Raw genomic sequence first — 19,814 nt, 5'->3', positions numbered from 1 at the left:
TTTAAGGGGTACCAGGGTTTTTTTTTATAAAAGATTTTGACACCAATTTTGTTGACATCTCGCGCTATAAACTGAAGTCCACGCGGACGAAGTCGCGGGCAACAGCTAGTAGTTCATAAGATAATAAGCAATTCCATGTAATTTGTAAGTTTGTGACTGGATATGGATGCTTTACATAGAGTGCTTACTATTCTATTATATAAACCATCTATGATGACTCTATGTTGGATATTAGGGTATATATAGGGTTTCATCCCAATTTGGTATTATATTCACAAAAGTGGTGATCTGATGAAGGATCCATAAGTAATCGAGGGAGCTCCTCAAAATTTATAGGAAAACATGTGGTGACTTCGGTTTCGTGAGAAGTATTCTAAGCATATGCTACAAAAAAGTAAGATTTTGCACCGAGGTATACCTGGTATACCGTGGTTCGGAAGGTGCTGAGAGAACTCTTGATTCTTTATAGATACAAGTTTGGGAGTTTCGGCGTTGTTTTAAGAACGGAAAGCATATTATGCTACTATGCAAATTACATTCATCATCATCATCATCACTTATACCATGCATCGTCCCATGATTATGAGCCTATTATGACCCTGTTATTGGTCTTTTTGATCGAGACTCGAATTTGTCAAGCGATAATTAAAAAAAAATCTATACTTTAATATTATAAACCTGAAGAGTATCATCATCATCATCACTTATACCATGCATCGTCCCATGATTATGAGCCTATTATGACCCTGTTATTGGTCTTTTTGATCGAGACTCGAATTTGTCAAGCGATAATTAAAAAAAATATATATATTTTAATATTATAAACCTGAAGAGTATGTTTGCTTGAACGCGCTAATATCAGGAATTACAGGTCCGATTTAAAAACTTATTTCAGTGTTAGATTGCTCATTTATCGAATAAGGCTATATATTATAACGCTAACCTACTACGACCGAAGAAACTCAGGAAAATGTGGGAAAAACGGGGGAAATATTAGAAAGGGTTTATCTCACGAACTACTGGAGCAATTTTTATGGCAATATTTACGTGAAGGGAGTATAGCTATTTTTTATGGGAAAATGTACGGTTTCTATAAAATTCCTAATTATCGCGGGCGAAGCCGCGCGGGGCATCTAGTATATTATACAAACATACTTAACAAGATCAGGCCATAAAAGTTTAAAAAAAATTAATACTTTGTTTATATAATTTTTTTTAACTTGAACAAAAAACTATAAATCCAAGTAATATTGTCAAAAAAAATTGGTTTCATTTATCATCACATAATTGTTTTGTTAGAAACAAAATTTTTTCTTAATATCAATATTTAATTGTTTATAATCGTTTTTTTAATATTTCTATTGTTAAAATTAATATTAATAGTGAAATAGGCTGGAGGCTGGAAGGTTTCTGAAGATAAAAGACTTCTTACCGACTTCCAAAAAGGAGGAGGTTATACGTTCGGCTGTATGTATCTTTTCTTCTTTTTTTTTTGTATGTTCAACGATAACTCAGCCGTTTGTGATCCGATTTTCAAAATTATTTTTGTGTTGTATAGGGTTTAACTTGAATTTGGTACCATGTTCACAAAAGTGATGATCTGATGATGGGATCCTGGAGGAATCCAGGGGACTCTTTGAAATTTGTATCGAAACATATGGTGATTTCAATTTTTTCTGAAGCATTCGAGGTAAATGCTACCAAAAAGTAAGATTTCGCATCAGGTTATACCCTGGATCCGAAGGTACCCAACAGAATTTTTGAATCCTTATAGATACAGGTACGGGGATTTCAGCGTTGTTTAAACAATTGAAAGCATAAGCCAACACATCAATTAATTTGATCATCATCATCAAAATCATAATTATGCAATGGGTCATCACATTATGACCCAATTATTGATGCTTTTCGTTATATTTTGCATCGAAGCAGATGTTTTTGATGATTATTTCGCTGTTTGTGGACCGATTTTCAAAATCCTTGTGTTGTTGTATAGGATATAATCTTGATTTTGTATAATAATTACAAAAATTGTGAGCTGATGTTGGGATCAATGAGCAATCGAGGGAAATCCTTGAAATTTATCAAAAGACTCATAGTGGTTAAAAATTAAAATGTTGTTTCTAGTAACTTAAACATATGTTACAAATAAGAGAAAGTTCATATGAAGGTGTCTCTTGGTCCAAAGGCACTGAACAAAACTCCTTAACCTTTTAAGATAAAAGTTTTTAAATTGCAGCATCGCTTAGATAACTGCAAGCATTTACCACAATTTCGCTTACAGTAACATAATGTGAATAGTTGACGTTCGTAGTGGTTATTTACGCATAAAGCCTTATCTTTTAGATAGCTAAAAAGAGTGAAATTATTATTTTTAACAAAAAATTAAAACCGACTTCCAAGGTAAAAACAATAATAATATGAACTAAAAAGTATTAAATAACTCTTACTGTATAATAGTGCCTTTTTCAGAATTCGTCTAAATCAACTATTTCTGTACATACTACAGTCTTCATTACTTTGAAGTCGGTACCAGTCCCAAAAGCTTCAGATATTCTGACATTGACTGAACTCACGACAAAATTAGCTGGTACCGACTTCAAATAATGAAGACTGTAGTATGTACAGAAATAGTTGAGATTTAGACGAATTCTAAAAAAGGCACTATTATACAGTAAGAGTTATTTAATACTTTTTAGTTCATATTATTATTGTTTTTACCTTGGAAGTCGGTTTTAATTTTTTGTTAAAAATAATAATTGCGAGCCTAGCCTTCGAACTTCAAAACTATGCACCGTTTTGTGACGGGAATGAATCGATAGGCAAGATATTTTAAGAGCCCAGAGATGCCTAAAATAATCCCTGACCTGATCCTGGATGGTGATGATAGTGTAGACCAGAAATGCGTAACAAACCATACAAATGAGGAAAATATGTTTGTCAGTATTAGCTCAGGACCTACATACTTCGGTGTTTCAAAAAAATCTGGTCATCAAATTGAATACTTAATTGATTTTTTTATCTCGATCACAACCATAGTGATATTTAAGAGATTTCGAGGCAGAGCAGTAGTTGATTGATTTTTTTAGTGAAGGCAAATGAAGGTTATTGCTTATTGAGATTAATTATCACTAGCTATTTGACCGAGCTTTGCTCGGTATTCCATGAAAATTACATTTTCTAAAAATGATTCCTAGCTAGATCGATTTATCGCCCCCGAAACCCCCTATATACTAAATTTCATGAAAATTGTTGGAGCCGATTCCGAGATTCCAATTATATATGTATATATATATATATATATATATATATATATATATATATATATATATATATATATATATATATATATATACAAGAATTGCTCGTTTAAAGATATAAGATAAAGCATTCTAACAATTCGCATAATTAATACTTCGTTTTATTCATTTCTAGAAGTCTTAGTCGAAAAAAGTTCTTAGTAGAAACCCCATGCGACTAGTGTGAGTTTTTTGATGCACATAATTAAGGGTTGAACAATAGAAATATAAAAAAAACGATTATAAACAATTAAATATTGTTTTTAAGAAAAAAAGTTAATTCTAATAATCATAATATTTTCTAGAGCATAAAGTTAAGAAAAAGAAATTTTTAAGAGCATCGAAACAGTCCATTTGTTTATAATTTTTTTGTGAACAAATGGCGGAATTTTTTTTTAGTTAATACAATATGTCTTTCATTAATATAAAACAATTATGTGATGATAAATGAAACAAATTTTTTTTTGACAATATTACTTGGATTTCTATTTTTTGTATAAGTTATAAAATTATTATTTAAACAAAGTATTGATTTTTTTTAACTTTTATGGCGTGATCTGTATGTGTAAAAAAGGGCTCCACGAACTGAAAATTTTTTACGAAAATTATTTAAGCATTTTTTTAATGTACAATGAGGACGGAAGTTCGAGAAAATTTCGTTAGTTAATTAATAAAAAAGACAATATACTTAACCGATTTCAATGCGGCGCACCTTTTTGAAGACTCTCAGTCGTGGCGGCATACTATTTTCTCGTGACACGTGAGCCGTGTCATACAAAAATAAGAACAAGTTAGCAATACCAATGTTCAGACTAGCCAAAGTAAGCAAATCTTATACAATAAAATCCCAGAAAATGTTCAAAATCTACCTTTAAACAATTTAAAAAAAGCAGTTAAAGAACGTTTGTGTGCTAAAGCGTATTATAAAGTCAATGATTTCATCGAGGACAGCACACCTTGGGAATAGGGTGGCTCCATGCAGGTTACTTTTCTTTTATTTTTGTTACATAGCTGTAAGACATAACATTGTAATTTTCCATTTTTTTAGTAAAAGTTTCTTACGCCGGTTCTTCTCGGCGGGGTAGTTCCCGAACCGGTGGTAGGCAACGTAGTTTCTTCGTTCGACTTTCAAAAAGTGTATCATGATACCCATTTTGAATAAAAAGATATTTTATTTATTTATTTTTTATTTTATACGCCATAGAAGTAAATGACACGGCTATCGTGTCACCCGCCACGCTCAAAAAGGTTTATTGTTTTTGTTGGTTTTTACGTGTTTATTAACTTGATTTATTTAAGTACGTTTTTAGCGGGAACACGCAGCGACGCAGCAAACTATCTCTCTTCCGCTTTTGACAGTCTAAAGTAGACATTTTTCTTGAATTTGTTCGTATTTTTTTTTTTGCAAGTAGAGTCCTAGCAGCCACTTTAAAAACATGGCCACCTAGAAAGGCTGCTTTGTATTGACAACCTTTTCTCCTTAGGGAATATTACGTAAAGGTGGGCGCAGATCGTGCTACTAGCACACACAGTAAATAATCCAATCAAAATCCATCAAAATCCGACATGTTGCACTGTGCACACGGTACACGTCATGTCAGAATATTGAACAGAAACGTTGTCGAACATCGACTTTTGGAACGAAGTTCCTTATCGCGCGTTCGGCGTAAATCTGAAGGCTAGACAGAACAATTTTTGACCTTGATTTGACACTTTTTTATTAGTACCTGCATGTTAGGGGCAGAGGGCGTTGATAGTAAGTATTCCTGTGCGTCAACTAGATGGCGTTTTTTTTAATAAACAGCGACGCGTTGTTAGTATTCCTGGGCGTCAATAGATGGCATTTGAGTAAGTATATATGTAAATACAGGGTTTTTTTGAACATAACAAATAACTTCGTTCATTCCTAGAATGGCGGCAGAGTTCGTTCATAGGGGCGGTAAAATTAAAGTGGCCTACACTCATACATAATATAAATCCGGCTCTGATGCTGCATCTAGCATCAAAACATTGGAATAACAATATATGATATATCCTATTGAGAAATCTTGTTACATAGGCGACGCGACGTGTGTCATTGACCTAATACTGTTTTTCGATACAAGGCTGGCACAATATACCTATTAAACAATAATATACTAAGCATACCCCTCGACTTTGTTTTTGGTAATGTTTTAATGAAACTTTACTCTTTAGACATCACAAACTATTTTTTCGTTGAAATGAATTACACTGGGCGTAGTTTTATTTATTTATTTAAATAAACAAAGTTATAATAATGTAGGGCAGCGGTAAACTTTTTGGTGGCGGAACCCTTTTAGACAGCGTTTCTCACGGAATCCCAAAATAAAAGAAAAAGTTGTAAATAATTATTAAGTATTTACATAGTTATTTAAGCGTAGGTAATAGAATTCAAACAAATGATGATAGGCAAAAATGTATGGGCTCTGGTATATTGCTCAACAGGAATGGATTGTATATTTTTAGGAAGGTATACCCATGTACATTAATGACCAATAGGGCGCTTGTCAAGATTCGTTGTACTTTTTGAGTAAAGCCATGTTAAAAGTGACATCAGCGCTCGTACATTTCATACTGTTAACATCACGTTATATTATAGCATGATTATTTTTAGGGTTCCGTAGTCAAGTTTTCTTTATCGCTTATTTATAGAGTCGACGATCAACACGTATGAAATTGACATTACACGAGTCGAACGTTAACTTCATATTATCATGGACTAATTCTTATAGGGACCGTGCAGAGCGATGACACTGCTACTAGTGACGAGTAGCCGAAACTTTTACGAAAATTTTATTGACAAGCTCAAGTCATGCTACGGAAAATTAAAGGATTTCTTGAGAAATTTGAGTATTTTCAAGCATTGTTGTATTCCCGGATGTTCTAATACATACAAGAAAAATAAAGGCAAATCGAACGATCTAAAATTTTACTATTTTCCTGCCAAAAGTATTCACATGCCATGGCTTAATGAAAAACGAAAGAAATGGATAAAAGCCGGTAAAACATACGTAAGTACTTAAAAAGTTCCATGAATGTTATGTGTAGACTCGTAAAAACGCTGAATTTTGTAGATTATAACCGTAAATTCATTTAGATGAATACAATATTATGAACCTAACCTATAACCGTTGCTTCTTTCAGTAAACATCCAAACTGGCTTCCAAGTTCCATCTAAATTTTACATACCTATGCACCGCTCATTTAATTGGCCAAGATCGGAAAATCCTGTGCACACGGCAACCTACAATTTTTCCTGGAGAAGAAAATAAAAAAACTCTTTTAAAAAAGAATTTCAAAGACATCAACTAGAATGCAACAAGTTGCATCAAAAGTAAGGATAATTTGGAGAAGTCCTGCCAGGAATTCAACACTGAAGCACAGAATATAATATTATAATAGTACTCCGTAATAGTGTTTATCTTGAACCATCTTGTCAAAGTTTTGGTTCTCAAAAGGATGATGCTTCAAGTTGGAAAACTATGAATAGTGCAGTCTTTGTGTGTTATTTAAAGAATACTTATAGTGTTTGCACTGATGAGGTACACTAGTTAAAAATAGTGACAGACAAAAGTTGTAAAGATGGTATCGAGTGAATCGCAGAAGGTTGATGAAATAAAAGCATTTATTTTAGTGAACTTGTTTTATTTTATTAATCCACAAGCATTTTCAGTAATTATTATAAGTATTTTTGCATCTTCATTATTTTATTGCAATATTTATCAAGTTTTTACTTTCTATGCTGATGGATGCTACTAATTACTTTTTCAGATGTTTTCTTAGATAACTAGATAAGCTTTAAACATTTTAATTCACGCTTTCGTTCTTTGTTTACGGTTAGAAAGTAGAAACTCATCCATACTCAATATTATAAATGCGAAAGTGTAGACGTCTGTTAGCACTTCACGCCCAAACCGCTGAACCAATTTTGCTAAAATTTGGTATGGATTTACTTTGAGCCCCGGGAAAGGACATAGGATACTTTTTATTCCTGGAAAATGTACGGTTCTCGCGCGATAAATGATTTTTGGTGCAACGGAGTTGCGGGCGTCATCTAGTCTTTTACTTTAATCCTTCGATCGCGTATTCTTGGAAATATGTTGTTGTTCCCGCGGCCGCATGTGGCAACTTGGGAGTGTAAGTATTAAATCATTTTATAGTCTAAAACATATAAAAAAACACTTATAAACAAGCCGGGGTCAAAGAGAATGCGAAGCCAAAGTCACTCACAAGTTACTTCTTTTACTCGCATCGTGTCGCTGCTGTCGAATTACGACGCCCTCTATAGTTTCTGCACGGTCCATATAATATGTTGTCTCTCGTGTTTGAAAAAGAGTTAATAAAAAAAAAAAACTTAGTCTAGTTGATCAATTATATTAAATTGAATTGGTTTAAAACGCATTTGAGTTTAAACTAAATTTAATTAATTAAAGCAATGTAGACATGACAAGCATGACATGCATGCATATTGCATATATTATGTCAGACATAGGCTAGGGACATGAGAAATCTATTCACGTATTCTCTATTCAAATCGCAGCTATAACCTTACAGAGTATGTTATCTTTCTCGTACTCTTTTAATTTCTTGCGTGTGAGAGTGTGACAGCATCAGTCCTCTCAGAGTCATGGTTGCATCTCTGCCATATCTTCAGACTATCGAGTCCTTCGTAGACTCTAATTAGTAGATTCATTTTTACCTTCAGTTTGGTGATGTCAGCTTCAAACTCCAGCTCTCTCACCACATGTGCGATCATCGTTTTCAAGGAGTGATACGCATATTTTTCACCTAGTAAAGAAGTAAGAAATAGGAAGTCATTTAATTAATTTTAAGACATTTACAGTAAATATAGCTCATAATTCATATGATTTTCACCATATATTTTATGCAGTTTTATGCCTATAAATGTTTTCAGATATTTATCTTATATTTATTAACATTATTTGGCATCATTAATTTGTCATGTCTAGAGTCTAGACTGATCACGATTCACGACTGATATTGACTTGGTATCCTTGATCAAGCAATGCGACAGGCCTATGACGAAATTTTTCTGATGGTACATTTTTAAACTCACCAAGACATCTTCTTTTCCCCATGCTGAAGGATAAGAGAGGAGGTAGAGGAGTGGCAGGATCTATCCAACGTTCCGGTTTAAATTCTGAAGCATCAGCACCCCAAAGTCGAGTCGAACGGCCAGATCCGTAAATGTTTATAAGGCATATGCCATCCTTTGGTAAGGTGCAGGATTCTGAAAATAGAAAACTACATTATAGACTGAAAACGTCTAGACGTTTACATGACTAGATGATGCTCACGACTTTGTGCATAAAGAGGAAATAAGAAGGAAGTATAGATTTTTCTACTATTAAAATTATACCTAAGTATATGAACTTTCTCGTAGTCTACAAACCGTAATCTACAAATTTCATGAAAATTGATTTAAATATTTATGAAATTTGGTTCATGAAATAAAGTGTTTTACGTTTGTCATATTTATGTAAGTAGAAGTATGTTTTAGGTAAGTATATCCCCTTTGAATGTGTAATGTCTTACTTATCTTGAAGTCCCGATCTATGTTTCTTAAGACGATAGGTGCTGGAGGATGCAACCTGAGTGCCTCACGAATGACTCCTTCACAATAGACCATCTTCTCCAAATCTTCCTTTGTCACATCGCGATTGGTATCACCAAATATTTCTTTTACTCTGTAAGTAGTCTTAAATTATTGTTTATGTTTGTTAAAAATCATATTTTTTGATATTTAACTAATTTTGTATTATGCCATAGCTCAAAACTTCCCTTGAGGCACTCCAATGATCAATTTAGAATTTATCATGTTACATTAGATTTATTCGTTCACATCTCAGAGTTCAAGGCACTCAACACTCGATACTGTGATGATACATACAATCAAAATCTTATGTTAAGTCTAAACCAGCAAAGTACACTGAAATAGAATACTTACTCTTCATACAGCTTGTCTTGTATATCTTGTCTTGAGCCTATAGTCAATAATACAATAAGCATTGCAGTCGCTATGGGTTCCTGTGCGAACACCAGAGTATCTATCTCCGATTTCATCTGCCGTACAGAAATATTTATATCTCTTAAATGGTCTAATAGCGGCTTGAATCGCGGCCTGTATACTGAAATATAAAAATATATATATTTGAAAGGTGTTTTTAAGATTGTTTAATTGCCTTTTTACTATAATTAAGTATTATGTATTATTAAAATTTGATAAATTCATATTGTCAGGATCTACCTTTTCTATTAGATTCACTATCATTCGGAGTTAAATCTTTTTGTTGATATTTCTGGAACAACTGAAAGATATAATAGACAAATGTTATTTATTGTTAGCTACACCTGTTTTAAAATAAAATATTAAAATTACCAAAAATAATAAGAAATTAAGGACATTATCATATTATTAAGCATTGATTTAATATTTTCCTACCTTGTCAGTGGTATCATGCAGAACACGTGTACTCTTTTTTAGGTCCTTATACGATTTTGTACACTTAAATATAAAATCTGGGTGATACAGAACATTAAGGATACGTTCTACTATTTTCTCGAATGTATTTGAAATCGCTTCGTGATATTCGTCAATTGGGATTAAATCCGGTATTTCAGGAGCACCGAGAGCTATCACTACAACACATAAAAACTGTAGTTCAAAAAACTATAAACCCTTTTGTCTTGTGACATAGCCAGAGTTATTATTATTGTACAGGAATAAATATTAATTATACGACACCTTATAAGCTAAACTCCATCAAGCCTTTCAGACTGCAAAGTGTGACAAACAAGTATTCATTCATAGATAATCTCGAAAAACATAACCCTTCTTAGGGAGCAGTCGAGTAAAAATATTTATTTCTTAGATACTACGTACACTTTAAATTACAGTTCGACGCATTGCAAAATATCCGAAGTTCTAGAATATTCTTTTAAGGGGGCGACAAACCCAAAGTGTCGATTTTAAAATTCATTTTTATACTTGAAAATAAGCCCCGAATTGTTTCATTTTCCAAAATTAGATACTACATTATATTTCCGAGAATTTGATCTGAGCAAAAACACGATATCTTAAAATTTTCTGGATAGAAAAAAAATCACAGAGATGCATCTAATTTTCACGAATTTTTCATATATTGCCATAACCGTGCATTGAACTAAGTTAATATTTAAACACATTGTATACAATTCTATCGTCGAGAAATCGACCTAGCGGATTTTTAAAATGTTGTATATTTATCGAGTTATTGAGAAAAAACTAATTTGGTGATGAATCCGCGTCGTTCTTTTTCACCTGGCATATGAAAGACGGGCGTGAGTGTGAAGAGAGAAGGACGATGTTTGATTTTTGGGGTTAGTCGCCCTCTTAATGAAGAGGTTGACTTAAATCTGCTAGTCTATGTAAATGGTCGCAAAATACTTACAGAGAATCGTTTCGAATGTAGTGTAAGATATTTTCTTCCAGGCATCAGCTGGTTCGCCGATTTTCAAGCTATCGACCAGTTTTTTGGCTTGGGCATTGTATACATCTTGATAGGTCCTCACTGATCTACTTTTTAATGCTTTCGAGAAGCCTTTAACTGTGTGTTTCCATATGTGAACTGAAACATTGTTTATTCTGAAACATTTATCATATCATCTCTGCAAGCTGTTCCTAAAATCTGGCAAGGCTTGCAGTAGGCTACCGATTTTGATCCTGTTTCCTCATACTGTCAAGCACGTCAAAAGGCAACGCGGAAGTCTGATAACGGAGTATAATTTGTTCATTGATCCATCACTCGCTTGTTGCACAGAAGAATGTCCGAGAAGAATATCCGAGCCTCGCTACTAACCGAATCGGTTCCAAGCACACTGACTGAGACGAGTAGCGATTGGTCACTGTGCAAATTGATATGTTTGCCACGTGTTTGCCACCAATCTTTACTAAAGGAGAACTCATATATTCACCAATTGATTCCTGATTATTATAATTTATTGGCTTACCAGGTGCAGTGGCGAGTCCATTGCCAACCCACGTCTTGCCGAAGTCGTATAGGTACGGTTTCTCGGGGAAGTTGTTGCTCACCATTTTTATATCGTGCGGATCGGTAAGGACTGCAATTATTTGTAATGTAAAATTATAAAAGAAATGGTATTTTTATCCGGTTATAATTTATTTTGTTTATCGTACTCACGAAAAAGACGGCCTATTATTATTACTAGCTATTTGACCAAGCTTTGCTCGGTATTCGATAAAACACGAATTAAATGACATTTTCTAAAAATTATTCCTAGCTAGATCGATTTATCGCCCCCTATATTATATACTAAATTTCATGAAAATCGTTGGAGCCGATTCCGAGATTCCAATTATATATGTCGCAGGGAAAAGAAGATAGGTATCAGGGATATCCCGAAATCCCTAGGAATATCACGAAATCGCGGTAGATACCGAATATTCTTGTTTCTTACGTCATCTTACTAAACAAATCTAGTGATATGTCATTTCACTAAAATAAATCTAGTGAAATGTCAGAAAAGCGGATACCGCCGAATAAAAATCGAGCTACGCATTTCTCTCGCTCGCTCTAATACCCTATCACTATCTTAGGGGGGCGACTAACCCTAAATTGACGATTTTATAATTCATTTTTATACTTGAAAATAAGCCCCGAATTGTTTCATTTTGTAGACATAGATACTACATTATATTTCCGAGAATCAGACCTAGCAAAAACACGATATCTTAAAATTTTCTCGATCACAAAGATGCATCTAATTTTCAGGAATTTTTCATATATTGCCATAACCGTGCATTAAACTAAATTTTTAAACTCATGATTTATGGCATATTTAAGTGACAAATTGGCTTTCAATTTTTTTCAGACGTCCGTCTGTCCATCTATCCGTCTGTCCGTCTGTCTGTGTGTCTCCAGGCTGTAACTCAAGAACCACTATTAGCTAGACTTCTGAAATTTTCACAGATTGTGTATATCTGTTGCCGCTATAACAACTAATACTAAAACAAAATAAATTAAATATTTAAGGGTGGCTCCCGTACAACAAACGCGTGTTTTTGCAATTTTTGTTCGTAATCAATAATGGTAACAGGCAACAGCTAAGCACTTAAAAATTTTCGTAAAATTCTTAATTATATTTGTAATTTAATAATTAATAATAAAATTAAAATAAAATAAGTATTTAAGGAGGTCTCCCATACAAAAAACACAATTTTTTGTTTACCTACCTTCGCTCTATACCGGTACGGAACCCTTCGACTGGACGAATTCAAATTGGAGCTGGATCTATTCCCGAAGACTGCGTAAACCCGGGGAGTATTGCTTTTAATTTTCATATTTAGAAGTCATCTTTTACAATTACAACAATAAAAAATCAACTCCACATCGCTCACCCCTGTGAGCTACGTCCAAAACACACTTGGCAAAGTTTACTTCTCTCTTGGCTTGACGAGTAGTGGAAGCGAAGTTGAAGATAAAAACAACAAGCCCAGACATACACTAAACTCGAATACTTCACACACATTAAACAAGCAAAGAGTCATCCTCAAAAATACTCAAAAATTAAGTTATTAAATATTGAGTTGTACAGTTATTCAGATTTAATAATTACTATTCAATCTGTTTATACTGTCTTCCACACTTTGTTCTTGGTCTCCTTGTTTGTTTCTTGTTTATTTTCAATAGTCTTAATCTCAATTCTATTCATTCCTTATCACTTTGCTTATCCTTTCCATTTTCATAGTAACTGTACATAAAATACACTGAAATATTGAGGCTGGCTTTAGCTTATATAGTAAAAGGTGACTTATAAGTAATTAATTCTAATAATCAAGCCCAGTTTAGCCTAATATATTATAAAACTAATTTCAGTGCTTGGGAATGGACAGCAAAATGATGACTCGCTCAGCCGTGGCCCGCCGTACTGAGGAGCAACTTCGTGTGGCCCTCACTGAACTAAAACAATATAAGGATCAGTGCCAAATGCTGTTAAGGGAGAGAGATGATAATGAAAAAGAAATGCTATCTGTTTTACAAAAGAATAAGGATTTAAAATTAGAACTTAACAAGTTAAGCTTGGACTTTGAGGACATTCATAAGCAAAACGTGGAACTACAGGACATCGTTGATGGCTTCGACCAATGCCGAGAGGAGTATGAAGACACTCTCAAGAACTCGGCTAACTTGAAAATTAAATTGAATAATGCTGAGGACTATATTTTAAAACTTAAAGAACAAATACATGTTCAAAGTGCCACCCAAACACAAATCTTGTATGATGAACTTATCCATAGTAAAAGTAAGTCACATTCTATCTCTAAATCATGTAACATTGACATTTCTACTGTTGATTTAACCGGTGATGATTCATTGCCACTGTGTGAAATGAATAGTAGGAAAAAATTAAAGAAATATATTAGAATCAGAAAGTGCATCAAGAATTATTGTAAACTGTCACTGAAAAATAAAAAATGTTTAAATAATTTATCAAAGGTTGTTAAAGAAAACCAAATTTTGAATAATAATTTGCTAAATTGTAAAATTGACTTAGAGCAAATTAAGTGTAGCTATGAGGCCGATGTATGCAACCTACAAGCAGAGATTTCAATACTTCTAGACTCTTTAGACAATTTGAAAAAGAAATATGAGTTGTCACAGCAAGAAATGCAGGGGCATATATCAGCAATGAATGATCTGCTTGAAGTGACTCATTACAATGAGGAGCGGGTTTATTCTTTATTGAGAATCAACGGTTCCTCAGATAAAGCTGATCATTCCGTTTTAAATAATATTGCAGATATATGCTCCAGCCAGAAGGTACATACGGAATGCCCAACAAACATTACTTTAGTCAGTGACGAGTTAGGTAAGGATTTAGGTGTATATTTGAATAGAATGTGTATCGGACAATCTTTTTCTAATTTTTGTATGCCCGGAGCTTCTTACACTGAAATTTTAAAAAGGGCTTTAACTATGACATATTGTCCGAATACTACATTAATACTTTTAGTTGGGAGGAGAGGAAAATTAAACAAAAAACAGATGACTGAATATTTGGACAAATTATTTAATATAAAAAATGTTACAAAAGTCATATTGTTTACTTTTCCCTACATTCAAATGTTGCCAAAGAGATATAATAAAGAAAACATTTCCAGGTATCAGCTGAATAGCCTAATGTATACAGCTGTAAATAATAATTGTATTATTTTAAATGACTCGCATACACAATGTCAGGTTGTAGATATTAATAATTTAGATTTGAAATTATCTACTATGAAAAGAGATAAGTACTTCTTATCTCATTTTTATAAAAGACGTATAGCCAAGTTGCTATTTAACTTTTTGTTTATAAAATCAGCCAAGTATTTGGCTTCCTCGACTACTGCTTTTATTGAGCAGAATATTAGTCATATTTTGAACGAATTGGAATATGTTCCAAATATTTCTTTAAATTAGATAATAAGACAATGGAGGAAATCTCTTGCAGAAATAAATTACCTTTAAATAGTCAAAATCCTACCAATTTAATAGATTCAAATATAGTAAGTGAAAATAATTGTAATTTAATTAATCTGGTGCATCAGAATTTACAAGGTATGGTAGGTAAAGAACTTGAAATTGAGTTATTTTTGAAGGAATTTAACATTGATATTATGTGTATATCTGAACATTGGTTTAGATCACATGAACTCATTTTCAACTTCAATGATCACCAGATAGCAAGTTCGTTCAGTAGAGAAAATGCCATTAGAGGCGGCTCTTTAATATTAATCAGAAACAATTTTAAATTTAAGGAACGTAAGGATATTGTGAGTCTCTCTACTGAACGAATAATAGAAGTGGCCTGCATAGAGCTGAACCATCTAATAATTGCAAGCGTATACAGGCCTCCATCAGGGTTATACGAATCTTTTGAAGTAACTATGGAACAAATTTTGTCAAAAATATGTGCATCTAACAAAAAGGTTATTATATGTGGCGATTTTAACATTAATTTATTAGATTTAACCTCAACTACTGTTAGATTCACATCTTTATTTCAATCGTATAACCTTTACAGTTTGTTTCAGGAACCAACAAGGGTCTGTGAGACTACAGCCACTTGTATTGACAATATATTTACTAATCTTATTCCAGACAAAAAAGAAATAATTAATAAGCTAAGTTCTGATCACTGTGGACAAATAGCCTCTTTTAATATCAAATGTGACAGTGATGCGAAGAAAAATCTTGTGTTTATTCCTGTGACCACAAAACGTATTGAGCAATTTAGAAGTAAATTAAATTCAAATATCCATTTATTGGACAGCTCACATAGCTCTGATGAAGCTTTTAATAAATTATTTAAGGTGATAAGAACTCAATTTAATTCAATATTTACTTCTAAAACGGTTAGAAACAGTAATAAAAAAACTAAATTTATTAATTGGGCAACAAAAGGAATAAAAATAAGTAGGAAAAGATTATATGACTTATATGATGAAAGGTGTATTAACAATAGTGAAGTATTTAAAGCATATGTTAAAAACTACTCAAAAACCTTCAGAAAAGTTTGTAAAGCTGCTAAAGCCCTATATATAAAAAATAAAATTAAAAACTCTAAAAATAAAATCAAAACAACATGGCAGGTAATAGCGGGTGAGACTGGAAATGTCACCTGTCGTAGCTCTGATTTTGAACTATACTTTGAAAATAAAAAGATTACTAATGATCAAGAAGTTGCGACGGTCTTTGAAAAGTTTTTTGCTGACATTCCGGTCTCAACGACAAAAAATTTAAATTCTTCGTCTGAAGCTGCCGAAAAGCTACTCAGAGACAATGTAAAGGAATGTGATGTCAATTTTAAGTTTAGAGAAATTAACCCCAGAGATATTATTGATACCTTTAAATTGTTGAGTATCAAAAATACTGCTGATCTCTGGGGCATGTCCACAAAAATTATTAAATCAATAATTGACATCGTAGCTCCTCATTTAGCAATGATTTTCAATGACTGTATAAAAAATGGTGTTTTTCCTGACTTAATGAAGCATAGCAAGATTGTTCCTTTATTCAAAGCCGGAACTAAATCGGATCCCACGAATTTCAGGCCTATATCAATTCTACCGACCTTTAGTAAAATATTTGAAAAAAATATTTTAAAACAATTACTAGTACATTTTAATTCTAATAATTTATTACATGATAATCAATACGGATTTACTAAGGGTCGATCCACAACGGATGCTGGTATAGGACTCCTTTGCAGTATTTTTGAGGCTTGGGAGGAGTCGCAGGATGCCTTAGGTGTTTTTTGCGATCTCTCCAAAGCCTTCGATTGTGTTGAGCATGCTACATTGATCAGGAAATTGCGCCACTACGGAATTAAAGACTCTGCTCTCAGCCTTTTGACTTCTTACCTTAAAAATAGGACTCAAAGGGTTGAGGTTAATAGTAAAAGGTCCAAAGGAACCAAAATAGAATTAGGTGTCCCACAGGGATCTATATTAGGCCCATTTCTTTTTCTCATCTATATAAATGACTTACCTTATCTAGTTAAGGATAATAATAATGAGATAGTGCTTTTTGCTGATGACACTTCACTTATTTTTAAAGTGAAGCGACAACAGTCGAACTACGACGAGGTAAACAGTGCTCTCTCAAAAATAGTACATTGGTTTAATGTTAATAACTTACTTTTAAATTCTAGTAAAACAAAATGTATAAAGTTTACTTTGCCCAATGTTAGGCAAGTCCAAACCAATGTAGTATTAAATGATGAGAAGATGAATTTGGTAGACAACACTGTATTCTTAGGTATTACACTTGATAGTAAATTACAGTGGGGTCCTCACATTGTTAATCTTGCAGGTAGGCTCAGTTCTGCAGCATATGCAGTCAGAAAAATTAGGGAAATTTCTGACGAAGATACGGCACGATTAGTATATTTTAGTTATTTTCATGGTAGGATGTCATATGGAATCCTTTTATGGGGAAACGCTGCCGACATTAATACAATATTTGTGCTGCAGAAGCGAGCCATACGTTCTATTTATAAAATGTCTGCTGTAGAATCTCTGAGAGATAAATTTAAAGAAATTGGTATTCTAACTGTTGCTTCTCAATACATTTTGGATAATGTAATATATGTTAGAAAAAATATAAGTAAATTTAAAGTTAAAAGTGACATTCACTCTAGGAATACTAGAAATAAGCACAAGCTAGATATGCCGGTGATCAGACTTAGTAAAGTCAATAAATCTTTTAAAGGTCAATGTATACGCCTTTACAACAAAATCCCAGAAAACGTTCAAAATCTTTCCATTAATAAATTTAAAAAAGTAGTTAAAGAACGTTTGTGTGCCAAAGCCTATTATAAGGTCAATGATTTCATAAACGATGGCACACCTTGGGAGTAGGATGGCTTCTTGCAAGGCTACTTCTTCATTATTATAGGACTTACAATTATGTATGTGGATATTGTATATAATATTTAGTTACAAAATTGTAAACTTTATTTTAAAAGATTAATTTTTTTCTCACTTTTTTTGGTAAAAAAGTGGGCCCCGTGCGAGTTTCTTACGCCGGTTCTTCTCGCCGGGTTAGTTCCCGAACCGGTGGTAGGCATCATGTAGGACTTTCTGAAAACATTTATTTTAAATTTATTCAGAAATAAAACAATTTTGATTTGATTTGATTTGACTTCGTGCGCGAGTCCGACTCGCACTTGGCCGATTATTTATGAGTATAGGCCACTTTAATATTGCCGCCCCTATGTACGAACACTGCCGCCATCCTAGGACGCTGCCGCCCCCCCTAGGACGCCATAGGACGCTGCCGCCCATACCGCCCATAGGCCATGGGCCATGGCCTATACTGCCTATACTTACATAAATCCAGAGCTACCAACAAATAGCATCAGACTTATGAAACTTGAAAGCGCTAAAGATGTGCGTAGTGATGGTCAGATATGTAAAGTAAAATTAATAATCGGCCAAGTGCGAGTCGGACTCGCGCACTAAGGGTTCTAGCTATTGCCATTATTGATCAAAAAAGGCCAAAAAAATAACGTGGGAGCCCCCCTTAAATATTAATTTAATTTTGTTTTTAGTATTTCTTGTCATAGCGGCAACAGAAATACACAATCTGTGAAAATTTCAGAAGTCTAGCTATAGCGGTTAATGAGTTACAGCCTGGAGACAGACAGACAGACAGACGGACAGACATCGAAGTCTCAGTAATAGGGTCCCGTTTTTACCCTTTGGGTACGGAACCCTAAAAAGCGCAAAACCCACAAAAGAAACGGCAGTGGTAGATTATATTCAAGCTGCAGAAGTTATTTCTTGTACTTATCTTAATTTTTAACAACATTGAAGAGGAACAACAATTGAACGAAAGAGGAACAACAACATAAATACTTACTAATCATAGGTCTGGTGCCTGACCATAAAACGAAGGGTACGTTGGTTTTGTCCATTATATCAGAAACTTCCAGAATTACATTATGTAAAGCTGAAAAATGTATAATAATATGCTGTTATTGGCTGTTAAGGTGACGCCGCGTAAAGTAAAAAACCGTGTTGGTTGTTTTAGATTGCTTGTTTTCTATGAGAGGCCGGGCAAGCAATGGAACAGCAAAAATGGAAAGGACGTAAGCGACAAAATAGTTTTTGTCGCGTAATTTAAAAACCATAAATACATTTCATTTATTTTTTACTATATAATTTCATATAAGCTAAGTGTATGCTTGAACCAATTTATGTACAAATTTTGGAAGCTTAAATCACTCTCCTCGGTTGGCAAAATAGGAATTCCTTTTTTTACAGAGGTCTTTTTGATTGATTATTCTGTGTTATAAAAGTTGACCAATAGTGTTATGCTATGGGTAATTCAAAGAGAAAGACATGATGAATACTGACAATGAACTTTATTTTCTTAGCTTTAGTCGTTGCTGAGAAAAATCGATATCGCTACAGCCAAATTATCGAGGCGTCACCTTCATTTAAATGTCACTTTCGCTGCACACTGCGTAGCAAGACTTAATTTAAAGTTAACGAAGAAAAACTATCACTCGTTTTGATATAAATATTAAAATAGGTTCTTCCAGGTGCACTTTACCCGAAGCATTCTGCATACCAAAACTTTACAGTGAACCAAAAATTGGCCAGGAATGCTCTTGCAACCCGTCTGATGCGTCCATGGGCGACGTTAGTCACTTTCCATTAGGTGAATGTTTGCTCGTTTGCACCATACTTTTATAAAATTAAATGAAAATGGAGTATATAATCGCTTACCTTTGCCACCGCTGAGTAATAAATGCATGTTCCCAAACACCGGTACGTAGGGGTAGGTAGGTAGATGCGTTAGGTTTCTCCCCATTTTCCATTTTAAAACGTAATTGTACAGGAGAAACGTAGCTGCTAGCACGCCAAGCACTAGCAAAGTCAACATCTAAAAAATAATCTATTTTTTTTAAATTAAAAGTAAT

The 19,814-nt window shown here is 33.5% G+C and overlaps 1 protein-coding gene across 1 annotated transcript; it reads right to left on the bottom strand.

Moving 5' to 3' along the window:
• Nucleotides 1-7,765: 7,765 nt before the first annotated feature.
• LOC121735610 (cytochrome P450 4c21-like) lies at nt 7,766-19,759 on the bottom strand. The gene is made up of 10 exons (XM_042126476.1): nt 19,621-19,759; nt 18,749-18,838; nt 11,331-11,441; nt 10,772-10,948; nt 9,784-9,980; nt 9,589-9,649; nt 9,289-9,469; nt 8,877-9,028; nt 8,398-8,571; nt 7,766-8,108 (listed from the first exon to the last, which is right to left on the bottom strand). The coding sequence occupies exons 1-10, from the start codon at nt 19,703-19,705 to the stop codon at nt 7,900-7,902; spliced, it is 1,437 nt and encodes a 478-aa protein (XP_041982410.1). The 5' UTR covers nt 19,706-19,759; the 3' UTR covers nt 7,766-7,899.
• Between the last annotated feature and the right edge of the window lie 55 nt (nt 19,760-19,814).

The sequence above is a fragment of the Aricia agestis genome, chromosome 17, assembly GCF_905147365.1.
Source record: "Aricia agestis chromosome 17, ilAriAges1.1, whole genome shotgun sequence".
In the NCBI taxonomy this organism is placed as follows: domain Eukaryota; kingdom Metazoa; phylum Arthropoda; class Insecta; order Lepidoptera; family Lycaenidae; genus Aricia; species Aricia agestis.
This window is presented reverse-complemented; position numbering and strand designations above follow the sequence as displayed.

What these genes read in the sequence shown, in the direction of transcription:
- LOC121735610 (XM_042126476.1), bottom strand. Translation starts at nt 19,705, where the DNA reads ATGGGGAGAAACCTAACGCATCTACCTACCTACCCCTACGTACCGGTG. An exon ending in AGGCACCAGACCTATGATTA is followed by an intron (nt 11,442 to 18,748) that starts GTAAGTATTTAT and finishes AAATAATTGCAG; the next exon opens with TCCTTACCGATCCGCACGAT. An exon ending in GGGGAAAAGAAGATGTCTTG is followed by an intron (nt 8,109 to 8,397) that starts GTGAGTTTAAAA and finishes CTTCTTTACTAG; the next exon opens with GTGAAAAATATGCGTATCAC.